General features: G+C 44.2%; 1 protein-coding gene across 3 annotated transcripts in view; it reads left to right on the top strand.

Moving 5' to 3' along the window:
- LOC120036074 (arf-GAP with Rho-GAP domain, ANK repeat and PH domain-containing protein 1-like) overlaps positions 1-20,176 on the top strand; it is a 76,906-nt gene that overhangs the window by 5,235 nt on the left and 51,495 nt on the right. For all 3 annotated transcript variants that reach the window (XM_038982531.1, XM_038982533.1, XM_038982532.1), the window contains exons 3-12: positions 715-794; positions 885-985; positions 1,174-1,332; positions 1,422-1,491; positions 1,682-1,802; positions 6,216-6,430; positions 8,422-8,528; positions 11,182-11,381; positions 11,514-11,599; positions 11,906-12,088. In XM_038982531.1, coding sequence (XP_038838459.1) covers positions 715-794; positions 885-985; positions 1,174-1,332; positions 1,422-1,491; positions 1,682-1,802; positions 6,216-6,430; positions 8,422-8,528; positions 11,182-11,381; positions 11,514-11,599; positions 11,906-12,088 — 1,322 coding nt within the window. The remainder of the gene's footprint in view (positions 1-714; positions 795-884; positions 986-1,173; positions 1,333-1,421; positions 1,492-1,681; positions 1,803-6,215; positions 6,431-8,421; positions 8,529-11,181; positions 11,382-11,513; positions 11,600-11,905; positions 12,089-20,176) is intronic.

The following is a 20,176-nucleotide window of genomic DNA, read 5'->3' as shown; positions in this document are numbered from 1 at the left end:
ATCTATGTTATGTCGTTATTAAAGTGTTCAGTTGATGTTGGGATGTCTCTCTCTGTCACTCTGTTTTAACTGTAATTGGACCTATCTAATATAAAAAATAACTAGATAAAGTTATGCTGACATGTTGTTTCTGACTTTGTCTACTAGTGGAATGATGGCAAGGTGTGGACAGAGAGAGACTGATATACAGTAACTGTTGTCTTGTTGTTAGACAGCAGATACTGTCGAATGTCTTTCTTCAAACAGACCCTTCTAACACTGATGCTGCTGAACCTGTCCTGTCTCAGGGGCTGTGACTGTAGCTCAGAAGTGATCTCTGAACTCTCACGTCTTCTTCTCTTTTCTATCTCCCTTTCTCTGTCTCTCTCTCTGTCTCCGTGTCTTTCTCTTTGTCTCGGTGCATCTCTGTCTCTCTCTCTGTCTCCGTGTCTTTCTCTTTGTCTCGGTGCTTCTCTGTCTCTCTCTCTGTCTCTGTGTCTTTCTCTTTGTCTCGGTGCTTCTCTCTCTCTGTCTCCGTGTCTTTCTCTTTGTCTCGGTGCTTCTCTGTCTCTCTCTCTTTCTCCGTGTCTGTTTCTTTGTCTGTCTCTCTCTGTCTCTGTGTCTGTTTCTTTGTCTCGGTGTCTCTCTCTGTCTCTGTGTCTGTTTCTTTGTCTCGGTGTCTCTCTCTGTCTCCGTGTCTGTTTCTTTGTCTCTCTGTCTCGGTGTCTCTCTCAGGGTCAGGTGACAGTTCAGATGACTATGAAGATCCAGACCAAGTCTACTCCAAGCCCCAGTCTGTGAACATGGCAGACAGAGTAAGAGTGTGTGTGTATTGTGAGTATGTGCTAGAGTGCTGTAATGTTATTGTGTTGCTGTGTCTCAGTGACGGCTGTGTTGTCCAATAGGATGTGTTCCTGCCAGTGCCGGGGTGGGGGAAGGGACGGTACAACTCTCTCTGCAGCGACGATGAACTATTGGACGATGACAACGAGCCAATCAGCAGCCAGTGAGTCTCCCCTGACCTCTGGTGACATCTTTGTTGCTGTAGCGAGAGAGGGAATAACTCTTTCTCTTGCTCTCTCTCCCCTGCTTTCGCTCTCGCTCTCTCTCTCTTTCTCTCTCTCTTTCTCTCTCTCTTTCTCTCTCTCTTTCTCTCTCACTTTCTCTCTCACTTTCTCTCTCACTTTCTCTCAGTCGGAGCTCGTGGCAGGACTATGGTCTGAGTACGCTCCAGGGTAGTGTCTACCTGCCGGTCAGAGGCAGGGTCCTAGCCCCGCCCCCTAGAGATTGCCCCTCCCCTGAACCCTGCCCTGTTCTAAAGATTGGCTGGCTGGATAAGAACCCAACCCAGGGGTACAACACACACACACACACACACACACACACACACACACACACACACATCCAGTATATGACCCCTAACTGTGTGTATGTGTGTGCAGGTCTCTGTACTACCAGAGGAGATGGGTGAAGCTGGATGTTGACTACCTGAGATACTTTGACAACGATAAGGTGCGGTAGCCATCAGCCGTCTACACAGTCCTGTTAGTCTATACATTAACTAGGTCAGGATGTTAGAGTGGATTAGTGTTTCTCTGTATTGTGGTTTCTCTGTTGGTGGTCTGGCTGTGTGTGTGTGTGTGTGTGTGTGTGTGTGAGAGAGAGAGAGCGGTCCTATGAGTCATGGTGTGTTGTGTTACAGGAGGTATACTCTAAGAGGATCATACCAACAGCTGCCATTACGGGGGTGACCAACGTGGGGGAGCAGAAGTTTGAGGTGGTCACAGCCAACCGAACCTTTCTCTTCAAAGCCGAGAGCGACTGTGAGTCCGTGTGTGTGTGTTCATCCTTTGTTGCTCTTCTCTAGTTGTCAGCCCAGAAGCCTTGACCACAAGTAAACACAGCAACATGGTTGAATACACCCAGGTCCCTCGGTGCGCTCTTCTCTTCTACTGTTAGTCAGATGATAAATACTCTGTGTTTCGTTATAGAGACCTGTGGTGGGGTGGTTGTGTAACAGAGAGATGAGAAACAGCTAGAGTTCTCATCAGGCCTGATAATTACAGCCCGGTCCACCCCAAGCCCGGTCTGAAATCACAGAAATGTAATGAGCCCGAACCCCGATTTCTAGAAAACAGTATATTGATTTAAACTAGTGTTGAGAACAATGCGGCTGGCGGAGGCGGGTCGCAGCTGAGTGAGGAGACGAGGAAACAGTTCTGGTCTTACAGAAGCGAGGACAGAGGAAAACTTACCTTCGTTATGATCAATGACCAAATTATTTGAAAAAAGTAGGCTAATGCAATTGAAGCCATGTATCATATTGTTGCTTAGTGAAACACCCAAAGTCCTATCAATAATAATGAAAGAGATGGTCATATCAGCACCGTTTAGATGATACGAGTGTGGGGGACTCTTGATAAATCAATCAATGTCAATTGGTTTTCACTGATTCTCCTTTCGGATATTTGGTAACAATTAGGCTGGGGGAAATGTTAGTTAAGGTAGGGGCCAATGATCATATTTCTGCTAGTTTTCTCATAGATTATCTGATCAACAGTTTGCTAGCATGTTATGTAGCTTAACAAGTGGATTTTGCTCATCACTCTCGTAGTAGTCTGTGCTAGCAGACGATATTGCCACTGCTATTTGCCACATCTTCAATTTAAGCCTACTAGAGAGCGTGTGCCCTCAGGCCTGGAGGGAAGCTAAAGTCATTCCGCTACCCAAGAATAGTAAAGCCCTTTACTGGCTCAAATAGCCGACCAATCAGCCTGTTACCAACCCGTAGTAAACTTCTGGAAAAATGGTGTTTGACCAGATACAATGCTATTTCACAGTAAACAAATTGATCTGTGTGTGTGTGTGTGTGTGTGTGTGTGTGTGTGTGATAGATTAGCTGATCATAACAGTTTGCTAGCGTGTTATGTAGCTTCACTCTCGCAGTAGCCTGCGCTACTCCCAACCTAAATGTGATTTTGATTCACCAAATCTCCCGTCTGTATATTTGGTTAATTGATCTCTGGCTGGGCAAATAAGTGGAGGTGGTATAGCTCATTTTATTAGTTTACTCATCTATCACTGATCAGAAACATTTAGCTTGCAATAATGTATCCTAAATCAAGTGTATTACATATAGTCAAATTCAAATTCATGCTGCTTTATTGGCATGAAAAACATTGTCAATATTGCCAAAGCAACAATGTATACAATATACATTGTAATAAAATTATAAACAATAACAAATAATAATATGAAATGGTAATAAATAATAATACAAAAATAACAACAATAAAATGTTAACAGTCAATAGTAGAAATGTAATAAATATAAAAAGCTAAACATGGAAAATGGAACTATAACTAACTTATAACTAAGTAACTGTCATCTTCACCATTACATCAGTACTACAACTAATATCATCATTACCACTACTACTACTACCATTACATCAGTACTACAACTACTATCATCAGTACTACAACTACTACCATTACATCAGTACTACAACTACCATCATCATTACTACTACTACCATTACATCAGTACTACAACTACTATCATCATTACCACTACTACTACCATTACATCAGTACTACAACTACCATCATCATTACATCATGCTGTCATTACCATCATCCTGCTACCCGTACCACTACTACTACCACCACCATCACTAAACTGCTATCATTACCATCACTACAACTACCACCACCACCACCACTAAACTGCTGTCATTACCATCACTCTGCTACCCGTACCACTACTACTACTACCACCACCACCATCACTAAACTGCTGTCATTACCATCACCCTACTACCCATACCACTACCACTACTACCACCACCACCATCACTAAACTGCTATCATTACCATCACCCTACTACCCATACCACTACTACTACTACCATCACTAAACTGCTGTCATTACCATCACCCTGCTACCCATACCACTACTACTACCACCACCATCACTAAACTGCTGTCATTACCATCACCCTACTACCCATACCACTACCACTACTACCACCACCACCATCACTAAACTGCTATCATTACCATTACCCTACTACCGTACCACTACTACTACTACCACCACCATCACTAAACTGCTGTCATTACCATCACCCTACTACCCATACCACTACTACTACTACCACCACCACCACTAAACTGCTGTCATTACCATCACCCTACTACCCGTACCACTACCACTACTACCACCACCACCATCACTAAACTGCTGTCATTACCATCACCCTACTACCCATACCACTACTACTACCACCACCACCATCACTAAACTGCTGTCATTACCATCACCCTACTACCCATACCACTACCACTACTACCACCACCACCATCACTAAACTGCTGTCATTACCATCACCCTGCTACCCATACCACTACTACCACCACCACCATCACTAAACTGCTGTCATTACCATCACCCTACTACCCATACCACTACCACTACTACCACCACCACCATCACTAAACTGCTGTCATTACCATCACCCTGCTACCCGTACCACTACTACTACTACCACCACCACCACTAAACTGCTGTCATTACCATCACTCTGCTACCCGTACCACTACTACTACTACCACCACCACCACTAAACTGCTGTCATTACCATCACTCTGCTACCCGTACCACTACTACTACCACCACCACCACCACTAAACTGCTGTCATTACCATCACCCTACTACCCGTACCACTACCACTACTACCACCACCACCATCACTAAACTGCTGTCATTACCATCACCCTACTACCCATACCACTACTACCACCACCACCACTAAACTGCTGTCATTACCATCACTCTGCTACCCGTACCACTACTACTACTACCACCATCACTAAACTGCTGTCATTACCATCACTCTGCTACCCGTACCACTACTACTACTACCACCACCACCACTAAACTACTATCATTACCATCACCCTACTACCCATACCACTACTACCACCACCACCATCACTAAACTGCTGTCATTACCATCACTCTGCTACCCGTACCACTACTACTACCACCACCACCATCACTAAACTGCTGTCATTACCATCACCCTACTACCCGTACCACTACTACTACCACCACCATCACTAAACTGCTGTCATTACCATCACCCTGCTACCCGTACCACTACTGTTTGGAATGATAAACAACAATAATAATAATAGAATTAACAATAACAGTAATAACAATAATAGTAATAATAAGTAAGTTACTATTTACTATGCAGATGTTCTTATTCAGTGTCCCTCAGGCTATGGCAGGCAAATACATATTTGGCTGCAAGAGGAGCCATCATAGTCTATAGTAGCCTTATATAATCTATCAAGCTGTGAGAGCGCGTCCGGTTTCATCGGTCTTAACTTCAATATAATCAATCATTCATGTAGGCTAATTACACAGCATACGAGTCATTCACGCCTTTAAATACAGTCAAGCATTTTATTCTGAAATGAAATATCAAAGGGAGCCTTGAATAATTAAACAATAAATGATTGACTAGAATAATCGCTTAAAAGCCCCGTGTTTTGAATGCATGTTTGATTAGTAAAACATTTGTATCCGTTATGGGTGTATTTTGGGTAGTTTACAAGGGCCGCCAAGGTGGGTGGGTGTATTTTGGGTAGTTTACAAGGGCCGCCAAGGTGGGTGGGTGTATTTTGGGTAGTTTACTAGGTCCGCCAAGGTGGGTGTATTTTGTTAGGCTGTATGGGCGTTTAATAGATGCCATTAGAACATGTCTCCTTCTGATTCGCTGTCTCGTGGATCATCATTGTCCCCAGTGCACTCCAACCTATTCTTATGGCAATTTGAAACATTTAAATCATAAAAAATACTTTTATCATGGCCACAAATGTCTCTGGCCCAGCCAATATTGTAATCCTGGCGCTGCTGAGTGAGACTGTGTCAGCTAAAATGTGCAAAGACACACACAGTTGTTTTGTTTCTCTTAACACAAAACGGCAAGCCTGAAACCCACCCGTTCTGAATCAGCTCCATCGGGATGAAAATGAGAACTGTAGAAACAGCAACTCATCTGCCCATAATGCAGACATCAGCATCAAGCTGTTCATATCACGCTGCTGCATGCTAAATCACTCTTCGTGTGTGTGTGTGTGTGTGTGTGTGTGTGTGTGTGTGTGTGTGTGTGTGTGTGTGTGTGTGTGTGTGTGTGTGTGTGTGTGTGTGTGTGTGTGTGTAGCTGAGAGGAATGAGTGGGTAGCAGTGCTGCAGAACTTCACTAGGGGGCGCCAGGAAGGCAGCAGGGAGATGACCTCATTGGTCCCGCCCTCCTTTCTGACCCCTGGTTCACCCCTGACCCCTGAACTACAGGGCTACCTGGAGCTGAGGGGCCTGCGCTCCAAACTCTACACAGTCGTCTCTGGAGACAAGGTCTTCCTCTACAAGAACATGGAGGTCTGTGTGTGTGTGTGTGTGTGTGTTTTCAAAGACAAATATGTACATACTCCATACATTTGAAGCCTAGTCTGTTTGGTCCTAGGGCTATTTGAAACAATGGGTGTTTCTCAATACCAATACTACCGTGCTCCACACGCTCATGCTTTGAGTGCATTCTCCGACCATGTTCTCTTGAGTACGTTGTTGTGAGGACGAGTGTGGAGAACGCATAAAACATTACATTTGAGAACCACTCGCACTCCCCCTACTGTATTACCTCACGCTGCTCCTCCCCCTACTGTATTACCTCACGCTGCTCCTCCCCCTACTGTATTACCTCACGCTGCTCCTCCCCTACTGTATTACCTCACGCTGCTCCTCCCCCTACTGTATTACCTCACGCTGCTCCTCCCCCTACTGTATTACCTCACGCTGCTCCTCCCCCTACTGTATTACCTCACGCTGCTCCTCCCCCTACTGTATTACCTCACGCTGCTCCTCCCCCTACTGTATTACCTCACGCTGCTCCTCCCCCTACTGTATTACCTCACGCTGCTCCTCCCCCTACTGTATTACCTCACGCTGCTCCTCCCCCTACTGTATTACCTCACGCTGCTCCTCCCCCTACTGTATTACCTCACGCTGCTCCTCCCCCTACTGTATTACCTCACGCTGCTCCTCCCCCTACTGTATTACCTCACGCTGCCCCTCCCCATTCACTGAACCTTCTTCCAGCCAGGACAAATGTTTTACTTCATAATTATCAGCTAGAATGAGTAAATGTGAATCATAGTAATCTAGCTAGCCAGCTAGTTAAACAGGCAAAAATGACCTAAAATGAATATTATGTAAGATTGATGTCAATTCTATCTGGCTAGCTAACAGTACTAGAAGCCAGCCAGCTTGCCCTATTTACTTATGGGCTTGTGATCTACGGTACATAGGCAGTTAAACATGCCAAAATTAACAAAGCATTTATTTATTAACGTATCAAGATAAAATATTGTAATCAGGCAACATATGAGATGTGAATAGGCACATTTCTCTCGCTTTAACTCAAATAATGTCCGCCAATACATTTTGCATAATTTTTTAGTTTTGGCTATTTGGTTCGTTCCACTAAATGAGTGCCTTTTGTGTCCGTTTTGATATTTTGAAGTAGAAATTGTGTATATATAATAATAATAATCCAATAATAGAATTTTAAAAGCCTGTTATGTTACATAAAGAGCCCTTTAATACAGACCAAATGGAGAATTCAATAAAGGCTTAAAGTAAAGAGCCCTTTAATACAGACCAAATGGAGAATTCAATAAAGGCTTAAAGTAAAGAGCCCTTTAATACAGACCAAATGGAGAATTCAATAAAGGCTTAAAGTATAGAGCCCTTTAATACAGACCAAATGGAGAATTCAATAAAGGCTTAAAGTAAAGTGCCCTTTAATACAGACCAAATGGAGAATTCAATAAAGGCTTAAAGTAAAGTGCCCTTTAATACAGACCAAATGGAGAATTCAATAAAGGCTTAAAGTAAAGTGCCAAAATTCAAGTGTCTCTCCGTCAACCCTGTGTCACTTCTAGGAAGATTTCAAACCTATTTTTTTTGTGGGTAGATCAGCTTAAATATGGCAGATTGTAGTTTCCATCAATGTAATTGTCTGCATTATTTCCAGTTCCCAATATATATATATAATTTTGTATATACAGTGCATTCGCAAAGTATTCTGACCCCTTGACTTTGTCCACATTTTGTTACGTTACAGCCTTACTCTAAAATTGATTAAATCGTTTTTCCCCCTCATCAATCTACATACCATACCCTATACTGACAAAGCAAAAACTGTTTTTTTAAAAACATTTTAGCAAGGCTGCCTGTGTAAAGACACACTAAATAACAAATAGTTAAATATGCATATATTTGAACCCAGCTCTGATCATGAACAAGAGCAGATCTTATTGGTTGCTGTAGTGGGTGATTTCAGCTGTGTAATGTATGTGTTCTGTTTCCAGGACTACCGCCTTGGCATCGGTATCACGTCTATCGACATGAATGTAGGAAACGTGAAAGTCACTGACCGCCGCAGCTTTGATCTGACCACACCCTACCGCATCTTCAGGTTTACACCCATACACCCTACCGCATCTTCAGGTTTACACCCATATACCCTACCGCATCTTCAGGTTTACACCCATACACCCTACCGCATCTTCAGGTTTACACCCATATACCCTACCGCATCTTCAGGTTTACACCCATACACCCTACCGCATCTTCAGGTTTACACCCATACACCCTACCGCATCTTCAGGTTTACACCCATATACCCTACCGCATCTTCAGGTTTACACCCATACACCCTACCGCATCTTCAGGTTTACACCCATACACCCTACCGCATCTTCAGGTTTACACCCATACACCCTACCGCATCTTCAGGTTTACACCCATATACCCTACCGCATCTTCAGGTTTACACCCATACACCCTACCGCATCTTCAGGTTTACACCCATACACCCTACCGCATCTTCAGGTTTACACCCATATACCCTACCGCATCTTCAGGTTTACACCCATACACCCTACCGCATCTTCAGGTTTACACCCATACACCCTACCGCATCTTCAGGTTTACACCCATATACCCTACCGCATCTTCAGGTTTACACCCATACACCCTACCGCATCTTCAGGTTTACACCCATACACCCTACCGCATCTTCAGGTTTACACCCATATACCCTACCGCATCTTCAGGTTTACACCCATACACCCTACCGCATCTTCAGGTTTACACCCATACACCCTACCGCATCTTCAGGTTTACACCCATATACCCTACCGCATCTTCAGGTTTACACCCATACACCCTACCGCATCTTCAGGTTTACACCCATACACCCTACCGCATCTTCAGGTTTACACCCATACACCCTACCGCATCTTCAGGTTTACACCCATATACCCTACCGCATCTTCAGGTTTACACCCATACACCCTACCGCATCTTCAGGTTTACACCCATACACCCTACCGCATCTTCAGGTTTACACCCATATACCCTACCGCATCTTCAGGTTTACACCCATACACCCTACCGCATCTTCAGGTTTACACCCATACACCCTACCGCATCTTCAGGTTTACACCCATATACCCTACCGCATCTTCAGGTTTACACCCATATACCCTACCGCATCTTCAGGTTTACACCCATACACCCTACCGCATCTTCAGGTTTACACCCATACACCACACACACATTCAGAAACACAACCAGCAAGGTTAGAGAGGGAGTAATCCGGTCAAGCTGAACACTCCCTGTGTGTGTGTGTGTGTGTGTGTGTGTGTGAAGAGGAAGTACTAAACCGTGAGGGTCTGAGTCAAGCTGTTCAGAGGCCACTTCTGTTTGTGTGTGTGTCTGTAGAACGAGAGAGCGTGTGAGAGGTCCGACATTTCTCAGTGTTCAGAGACTTAGGGTTAAGGTTAGAATTAGGTTTAGGAGCTAGGGTTAGAATTAGGTTTAGGAGCTATGGTTAGAATTAGGTTTAGGAGCAAGGGTTAAGGTTAGAATTAGGTTTAGGAGCTAGGGTTAGAATTAGGGTTTAGGAGCTAGGGTTAGAATTAGGTTTAGAAGCTAGGTTTAGGAGCTAGGGTTAAGGTTAGAATTAGGTTTTGGAGCTATGGTTTGAATTAGGTTTAGAAGCTAGGTTTAGGAGCTAGGGTTAAGGTTAGAATTAGGTTTTGGAGCTAGGGTTAGAATTAGGTTTTGGAGCTAGGGTTAGAATTAGGTTTTGGAGCTAGGGCTAGAATTAGGTTTTGGAGCTAGGGCTAGAATTAGGTTTTGGAGCTAGGGCTAGAATTAGGTTTTGGAGCTAGGGCTAGAATTAGGTTTTGGAGCTAGGGTTAGAATTAGGTTTTGGAGCTAGGGTTAGAATTAGGTTTTGGAGCTAGGGTTAGAATTAGGTTTTGGAGCTAGGGTTAGAATTAGGTTTTGGAGCTAGGGTTAGAATTAGGTTTAGGAGCTAGGGTTAAGGTTAGAATTAGGTTTAGGAGCTAGGGTTAGAATTAGGGTTTAGGAGCTAGGGTTAGAATTAGGTTTAGAAGCTAGGTTTAGGAGCTAGGGTTAAGGTTAGAATTAGGTTTTGGAGCTAGGGTTAGAATTAGGTTTAGAAGCTAGGTTTAGGAGCTAGGGTTAAGGTTAGAATTAGGTTTTGGAGCTAGGGTTAGAATTAGGTTTTGGAGCTAGGGTTAGAATTAGGTTTTGGAGCTAGGGCTAGAATTAGGTTTTGGAGCTAGGGCTAGAATTAGGTTTTGGAGCTAGGGTTAGAATTAGGTTTTGGAGCTAGGGTTAGAATTAGGTTTTGGAGCTATGGTTTGAATTAGGTTTTGGAGCTAGGGTTAGAATTAGGTTTTGGAGCTAGGGTTAGAATTAGGTTTAGGAGCTAGGGATAGAATTAGGTTTAGAAGCTAGGGTTACAATTAGGTTTAGGAGCTAGGGGTTAGGGTTAGGGGTTAGGGCACGTAGCCTAGTGGTTAGAGCGTTGGGCTAGTAATCAAATCCCCGAGCTAACAAGGCAAAAATGTGTTGTTCTGCTCCTGAACAAGGCAGTTAACCCATGGTTCCTAGGCCATCATTGTAAATATGAATTTGTTCTTAACTGACTTGCCAAGTTAAATAAAGGTTAAATAAATTAAAAATATAATAATAATGTGTCTGAATTATGTGTCTCCACAAGGTTAGCTGTACAAGACTGTGTGTGTGTGTAGTTTTCTAGCGGATTCGGAACAACATAAAGAGCAGTGGGTAGAAGCGATGCGTGACGCGATTGGAGAAGCTCTGTCCAATAGCGAGGTGGCTAATCAAATCTGGGCGGAGCCTAGCAACAGTTGCTGTGCCGACTGTGGCGCCGACAAACCTGAGTGGGCTGCCATCAACCTGTGTGTGGTGGTCTGCAAACGCTGTGCAGGTCAGTGTGTTTACTGTCATCAGATAGTATTAGAACTTTCAGATCCACTGACCTTTGGTTGGACCTGTTTCTCTATTATACACAGAATGCAGTCATAGAATTATGTATTTTTTGCGTGTGTGTGTGTTGTAGGAGAGCATCGGGGATTGGGCCCCAGCATCTCTAAGGTGCGCAGTCTGAAGATGGACAGGAAGGTGTGGACAGAGGAGCTTATACAGGTACACACACACGCACAGCTATGTTTTACTATACTTGTGAAGACTTTTTGAGGACCAACAATTGATTCCCATTCAAACTCCTATTTTCCCTAACCCTAAAACATTAACCCCTAATTCTAACCCTGACCCTTAACCTAACCCCTAAGCCTAAAATAGTATTTTTACAAGTGTCCTCACTTCTCAACATTTTTGTTGATTTAATATTCTTGTCAAGACTTCTGGTACTCACAAGAATACTAAAACAGACACACAGACAGACAGAGATTTGGTGTCCCTATCTAACCTCCCCCCTCACCTGTCCCCCAGGTGTTCCTGTTGCTTGGAAACGAGCGTCTGAACAGGTTCTGGGCGGCGAACATCCCTCCCAGCGAGGCGCTGAGTCCGACCAGCTGCAGCGAAGACCGCCGACGATTCATCAGCTCCAAATACAGACAGGGAAAATACCGCAAATACCACCCCCTCTACGGCAACCAGAGAGAGCTCAACAACGTAAGAACAACCTTTATATAACCCTAGTCGGACCTACCTCCAACCTAACCTTAACTTAACCCTTTATATAACCCTAGTCGGACCTACCTCCAACCTAACCTTAACTTAACCCTTTATATAACCCTAGTCGGACCTACCTCCAACCTAACCTTAACTTAACCCTTTATATAACCCTAGTCGGACCTACCTCCAACCTAACCTTAACTTAACCCTTTATATAACCCTAGTCGGACCTACCTCCAACCTAACCTTAACTTAACCCTTTATATAACCCTAGTCGGACCTACCTCCAACCTAACCTTAACTTAACCCTTTATATAACCCTAGTCGGACCTACCTCCAACCTAACCTTAACTTAACCCTTTATATAACCCTAGTCGGACCTACCTCCAACCTAACCTTAACTTAACCCTTTATATAACCCTAGTCGGACCTACCTCCAACCTAACCTTAACTTAACCCTTTATATAACCCTAGTCGGACCTACCTCCAACCTAACCTTAACTTAACCCTTTATATAACCCTAGTCGGACCTACCTCCAACCTAACCTTAACTTAACCCTTTATATAACCCTAGTCGGACCTACCTCCAACCTAACCTTAACTTAACCCTTTATATAACCCTAGTCGGACCTACCTCCAACCTAACCTTAACTTAACCCTTTATATAACCCTAGTCGGACCTATTTCCAACCTAACCTTAACCCTAACAGTATCCATACCCCTACAGTATCTATGTTCACTCTCTACAAAAACAATATCGGTGATGAGATAAGAAAGTGTCAAATTCATTTATATGCTGATGACACTGTCATGTACTCTATCGCTTCAACGGCTGCCCAGGCATTATCACTATTGGAGACAGATTTTAAGATATTACAAGGGTCTTTTATACAGCTGAAACTTGTTTTAAATGCAAAGAAAACACATTTTATGATTTTTAATAGGTTCAAAAAGTTGGTTGAAAATACACTTGCACTTACGAGCTTAGATGGTTCTCGAATTAATCAGGTCTCTGCATATAAATACATAGGGATATTGTTGGATGATAAACTGTCTTTTAAAATGCATGTTGACAAACTTTGAAAAACGGCTAAAAATCAAGCTAGGCTTCCTCTATAGAAACAGGACATGTTTGTCCTCTACAAATAGAAGACAAATTGTGCAAGCTACTTTTATGTCTGTTATAGATCATGGGGATATTATCTACATGAATGCTACGGCATCAACACTTAAATCGCTGGATGCTACTTATCATTGCGCACTAGGTTTATTACGGGTGCTAGCTACAGAACTCACCACTGTGTTTTATATCAAAATGTGGGTTGGTCTTCGCTGTCCATGAGACGAGAACAACATGCTCTCGTGTTTGTCTATAAAGCACTTCTGAATAAGCTACCTTCTTATTTATCATCACTCATCAATATTAGAATTATAATTCCTAAAACCAGGTCTCAACATGGATTACACTTGAGGCCCATGCGATTTCCTCAGAGTTGGGTATGGCTGCCTTTTCCTGTTACGCTCCCTGCCTATGGAATAGCCTGCAGACTAAACTTAAACTTGAGACTCTTGTCCCCCTTGCCCATTTTAAATATTTATTGGAGGATTTTTATTTTTGTATTGCCTGTAACTGTTTTGGGTAATGCAAGTTCTTGTGCTGTTAGGGGAATAACCTGTGTGTAAATGTAATAATCTGCTGCTGTATTTTTTTGTGTTATCTGTGATGGTTTTGTTTGTCTTGTGTAGTTTCTTAATCATTGTACCTAAACTGTATGTGTAAACATGTATACGCAGGGCCCAGCTGTAAAAGAGACCTTGGTCTCAGTCTGTGTTCCTTGTTGAAATAAAGGTAGAATAATGTTACCCCTCCAGTATCTACAGTCTACCCCTCCAGTATCTACAGTATACCCCTCCAGTATCTACAGTATACCCCTCCAGTATCTACAGTATACCCCTCCAGTATCTACAGTGTACCCCTCCAGTATCTACAGTGTACCCCTCCAGTATCTACAGTATACCCCTCCAGTATCTACAGTGTACCCCTCCAGTATCTACAGTATACCCCTCCAGTATCTACAGTGTACCCCTCCAGTATCTACAGTATACCCCTCCAGTATCTACAGTATACCCCTCCAGTATCTACAGTGTACCCCTCCAGTATCTACAGTATACCCCTCCAGTATCTACAGTCTACCCCTCCAGTATCTACAGTATACCCCTCCAGTATCTACAGTATACCCCTCCAGTATCTACAGTATACCCCTCCAGTATCTACAGTGTACCCCTCCAGTATCTACAGTATACCCCTCCAGTATCTACAGTGTACCCCTCCAGTATCTACAGTGTACCCCTCCAGTATCTACAGTGTACCCCTCCAGTATCTACAGTATACCCCTCCAGTATCTACAGTGTACCCCTCCAGTATCTACAGTGTACCCCTCCAGTATCTACAGTATACCCCTCCAGTATCTACAGTATACCCCTCCAGTATCTACAGTATACCCCTCCAGTATCTACAGTATAACCCTCCAGTATCTACAGTATACCCCTCCAGTATCTACAGTATACCCCTCCAGTATCTACAGTATACCCCTCCAGTATCTACAGTATACCCCTCCAGTATCTACAGTATACCCTCCAGTATCTACAGTATAACCCTCCAGTATCTACAGTATACCCCTCCAGTATCTACAGTGTACCCCTCCAGTATCTACAGTATACCCCTCCAGTATCTACAGTGTACCCCTCCAGTATCTACAGTATACCCCTCCAGTATCTACAGTATAACCCTCCAGTATCTACAGTATACCCCTCCAGTATCTACAGTGTACCCCTCCAGTATCTACAGTATACCCCTCCAGTATCTACAGTATACCCCTCCAGTATCTACAGTGTACCCCTCCAGTATCTACAGTATACCCCTCCAGTATCTACAGTATACCCCTCCAGTATCTACAGTGTACCCCTCCAGTATCTACAGTATACCCCTCCAGTATCTACAGTATACCCCTCCAGTATCTACAGTATACCCCTCCAGTATCTACAGTGTACCCCTCCAGTATCTACAGTGTACCCCTCCAGTATCTACAGTATACCCCTCCAGTATCTACAGTATACCCCTCCAGTATCTACAGTATAACCCTCCAGTATCTACAGTATACCCCTCCAGTATCTACAGTATACCCCTCCAGTATCTACAGTATACCCCTCCAGTATCTACAGTATAACCCTCCAGTATCTACAGTGTACCCCTCCAGTATCTACAGTGTACCCCTCCAGTATCTACAGTGTACCCCTCCAGTATCTACAGTATACCCCTCCAGTATCTACAGTATACCCCTCCAGTATCTACAGTATACCCCTCCAGTATCCATACCCCTCCAGTATCTACAGTATACCCCTCCAGTATCTACAGTATACCCCTCCAGTATCTACAGTATACCCCTCCAGTATCTACAGTATACCCCTCCAGTATCTACAGTGTACCCCTCCAGTATCTACAGTATACCCCTCCAGTATCTACAGTATACCTCTCCAGTATCTACAGTATACCCCTCCAGTATCTACAGTGTACCCCTCCAGTATCTACAGTATACCCCTCCAGTATCTACAGTATACCTCTCCAGTATCTACAGTATACCCCTCCAGTATCTACAGTGTACCCCTCCAGTATCTACAGTATACCCCTCCAGTATCTACAGTATACCCCTCCAGTATCTACAGTATACCCCTCCAGTATCTACAGTATAACCCTCCAGTATCTACAGTATACCTCTCCAGTATCTACAGTATACCCCTCCAGTATCTACAGTATACCCCTCCAGTATCTACAGTATACCTCTCCAGTATCTACAGTATACCTCTCCAGTATCTACAGTATACCCCTCCAGTATCTACAGTGTACCCCTCCAGTATCTACAGTATACCCCTCCATTATCTACAGTGTACCCCTCCAGTATCCATACCCCTCCAGTATCTACAGTATACCCCTCCAGTATCTACAGTATACCCCTCCAGTATCTACAGTGTACCCCTCCAGTATCTACAGTATACCCCTCCAGTATCTACAGTATAACCCTCCAGTATCTACAGTGTACCCCTCCAGTATCTACAGTGTACCCCTCCAGTATCTACAGTGTACCCCTCCAGTATCTACAGTATACCCCTCCAGTATCTACAGTATACCCCTCCAGTATCTACAGTATACCCCTCCAGTATCTACAGTCTACCCCTCCAGTATCTACAGTATACCCCTCCAGTATCTACAGTATACCCCTCCAGTATCTACAGTATACCCCTCCAGTATCCATACCCCTCCAGTATCTACAGTATACCCCTCCAGTATCTACAGTATACCCCTCCAGTATCTACAGTGTACCCCTCCAGTATCTACAGTGTACCCCTCCAGTATCTACAGTGTACCCCTCCAGTATCTACAGTATACCCCTCCAGTATCTACAGTATACCCCTCCAGTATCTACAGTATACCTCTCCAGTATCTACAGTATACCTCTCCAGTATCTACAGTGTACCCCTCCAGTATCTACAGTATACCCCTCCAGTATCTACAGTATACCTCTCCAGTATCTACAGTATACCTCTCCAGTATCTACAGTATACCCCTCCAGTATCTACAGTATACCCCTCCAGTATCTACAGTATACCTCTCCAGTATCTACAGTATACCTCTCCAGTATCTACAGTATACCTCTCCAGTATCTACAGTATACCCCTCCAGTATCTACAGTATACCCCTCCAGTATCTACAGTGTACCCCTCCAGTATCTACAGTGTACCCCTCCAGTATCTACAGTATACCCCTCCAGTATCTACAGTATACCCCTCCAGTATCTACAGTCTACCCCTCCAGTATCTACAGTATACCCCTCCAGTATCTACAGTATACCCCTCCAGTATCTACAGTATACCCCTCCAGTATCCATACCCCTCCAGTATCTACAGTATACCCCTCCAGTATCTACAGTATACCCCTCCAGTATCTACAGTGTACCCCTCCAGTATCTACAGTGTACCCCTCCAGTATCTACAGTGTACCCCTCCAGTATCTACAGTGTACCCCTCCAGTATCTACAGTATACCCCTCCAGTATCTACAGTATACCTCTCCAGTATCTACAGTATACCTCTCCAGTATCTACAGTGTACCCCTCCAGTATCTACAGTATACCCCTCCAGTATCTACAGTATACCTCTCCAGTATCTACAGTATACCTCTCCAGTATCTACAGTATACCCCTCCAGTATCTACAGTATACCCCTCCAGTATCTACAGTATACCTCTCCAGTATCTACAGTATACCTCTCCAGTATCTACAGTATACCTCTCCAGTATCTACAGTATACCCCTCCAGTATCTACAGTATACCCCTCCAGTATCTACAGTATACCTCTCCAGTATCTACAGTATACCCCTCCAGTATCTACAGTGTACCCCTCCAGTATCTACAGTATACCCCTCCAGTATCTACAGTGTACCCCTCCAGTATCTACAGTATACCCCTCCAGTATCCATACCCCTCCAGTATCTACAGTATAACCCTCCAGTATCTACAGTATACCCCTCCAGTATCTACAGTATACCCCTCCAGTATCTACAGTGTACCCCTCCAGTATCTACAGTATACCCCTCCAGTATCCATACCCCTCCAGTATCTACAGTATAACCCTCCAGTATCTACAGTATACCCCTCCAGTATCTACAGTATACCCCTCCAGTATCTACAGTGTACCCCTCCAGTATCTACAGTATACCCCTCCAGTATCTACAGTATACCCCTCCAGTATCTACAGTATACCCCTCCAGTATCTACAGTATACCCCTCCAGTATCTACAGTGTACCCCTCCAGTATCTACAGTATACCCCTCCAGTATCTACAGTTTACCCCTCCAGTATCTACAGTGTACCCCTCCAGTATCTACAGTTTACCCCTCCAGTATCCATACCCCTCCAGTATCTACAGTATACCCCTCCAGTATCTACAGTATAACCCTCCAGTATCTACAGTATAACCCTCCAGTATCTACAGTTTACCCCTCCAGTATCTACAGTATACCCCTCCAGTATCCATACCCCTCCAGTATCTACAGTATAACCCTCCAGTATCTACAGTATACCCCTCCAGTATCTACAGTATAACCCCTCCAGTATCTACAGTATACCCCTCCAGTATCTACAGTATAACCCTCCAGTATCTACAGTGTACCCCTCCAGTATCTACAGTATACCCCTCCAGTATCTACAGTGTACCCCTCCAGTATCTACAGTGTACCCCTCCAGTATCTACAGTATACCCCTCCAGTATCCATACCCCTCCAGTATCTACAGTATACCCCTCCAGTATCTACAGTATACCCCTCCAGTATCTACAGTATACCCCTCCAGTATCTACAGTATACCCCTCCAGTATCTACAGTGTACCCCTCCAGTATCTACAGTATACCCCTCCAGTATCTACAGTATACCCCTCCAGTATCTACAGTATACCCCTCCAGTATCTACAGTATAACCCTCCAGTATCTACAGTATAACTCTCCAGTATCTACAGTATACCCCTCCAGTATCTACAGTATAACCCTCCAGTATCTACAGTATAACCCCTCCAGTATCTACAGTATACCCCTCCAGTATCTACAGTATACCCCTCCAGTATCCATACCCCTCCAGTATCTACAGTGTACCCCTCCAGTATCTACAGTATAACCCCTCCAGTATCTACAGTATAACCCCTCCAGTATCTACAGTGTACCCCTCCAGTATCTACAGTATAACCCCTCCAGTATCTACAGTATACCCCTCCAGTATCTACAGTATACCCCTCCAGTATCTACAGTATACCCCTCCAGTATCTATAACCCTCCAGTATCTACAGTGTACCCCTCCAGTATCTACAGTATACCCCTCCAGTATCTACAGTATACCCCTCCAGTATCTACAGTATACCCCTCCAGTATCTACAGTATACCCCTCCAGTATCTACAGTATACCCCTCCAGTATCTACAGTATACCCCTCCAGTATCTACAGTATAACCCCTCCAGTATCTACAGTATACCCCTCCAGTATCTACAGTATACCCCTCCAGTATCTACAGTGTACCCCTCCAGTATCTACAGTATACCCCTCCAGTATCTACAGTATACCCCTCCAGTATCTACAGTATACCCCTCCAGTATCTACAGTATACCCCTCCAGTATCTACAGTATACCCCTCCAGTATCTACAGTATACCCCTCCAGTATCTACAGTATACCCCTCCAGTATCTACAGTATACCCCTCCAGTAGCCATACCCCTCCAGTATCTACAGTGTACCCCTCCAGTATCTACAGTGTACCCCTCCAGTATCTACAGTGTACCCCTCCAGTATCTACAGTGTACCCCTCCAGTATCTACAGTATACCCCTCCAGTATCTACAGTATACCCCTCCAGTATCTACAGTATACCCCTCCAGTATCTACAGTATACCCCTCCAGTATCTACAGTATACCCCTCCAGTATCTACAGTATACCCCTCCAGTATCTACAGTATACCCCTCCAGTATCTACAGTATACCCCTCCAGTATCTACAGTATACCCCTCCAGTATCTACAGTATACCCCTCCAGTATCTACAGTATACCCCTCCAGTATCTACAGTATACCCCTCCAGTATCTACAGTATACCCCTCCAGTATCTACAGTATACCCCTCCAGTATCTACAGTGTACCCCTCCAGTATCTACAGTGTACCCCTCCAGTATCTACAGTGTACCCCTCCAGTATCTACAGTATACCCCTCCAGTATCTACAGTCTACCCCTCCAGTATCTACAGTCTACCCCTCCAGTATCTACAGTCTACCCCTCCAGTATCTACAGTCTACCCCTCCAGTATCTACAGTATACCCCTCCAGTATCCATACCCCTCCAGTATCCATACCCCTCCAGTATCTACAGTATAACCCTCCAGTATCTACAGTGTACCCCTCCAGTATCTACAGTATACCCCTCCAGTATCTACAGTATACCCCTCCAGTATCTACAGTATACCCCTCCAGTATCTACAGTATACCCCTCCAGTATCCATA

Source organism: Salvelinus namaycush, unplaced genomic scaffold, assembly GCF_016432855.1.
Source record: "Salvelinus namaycush isolate Seneca unplaced genomic scaffold, SaNama_1.0 Scaffold12, whole genome shotgun sequence".
Lineage (NCBI taxonomy): Eukaryota > Metazoa > Chordata > Actinopteri > Salmoniformes > Salmonidae > Salvelinus > Salvelinus namaycush.
The sequence above is the reverse complement of the archived record's forward strand: the minus strand, read 5'-3'. Positions and strand labels throughout refer to the sequence as shown.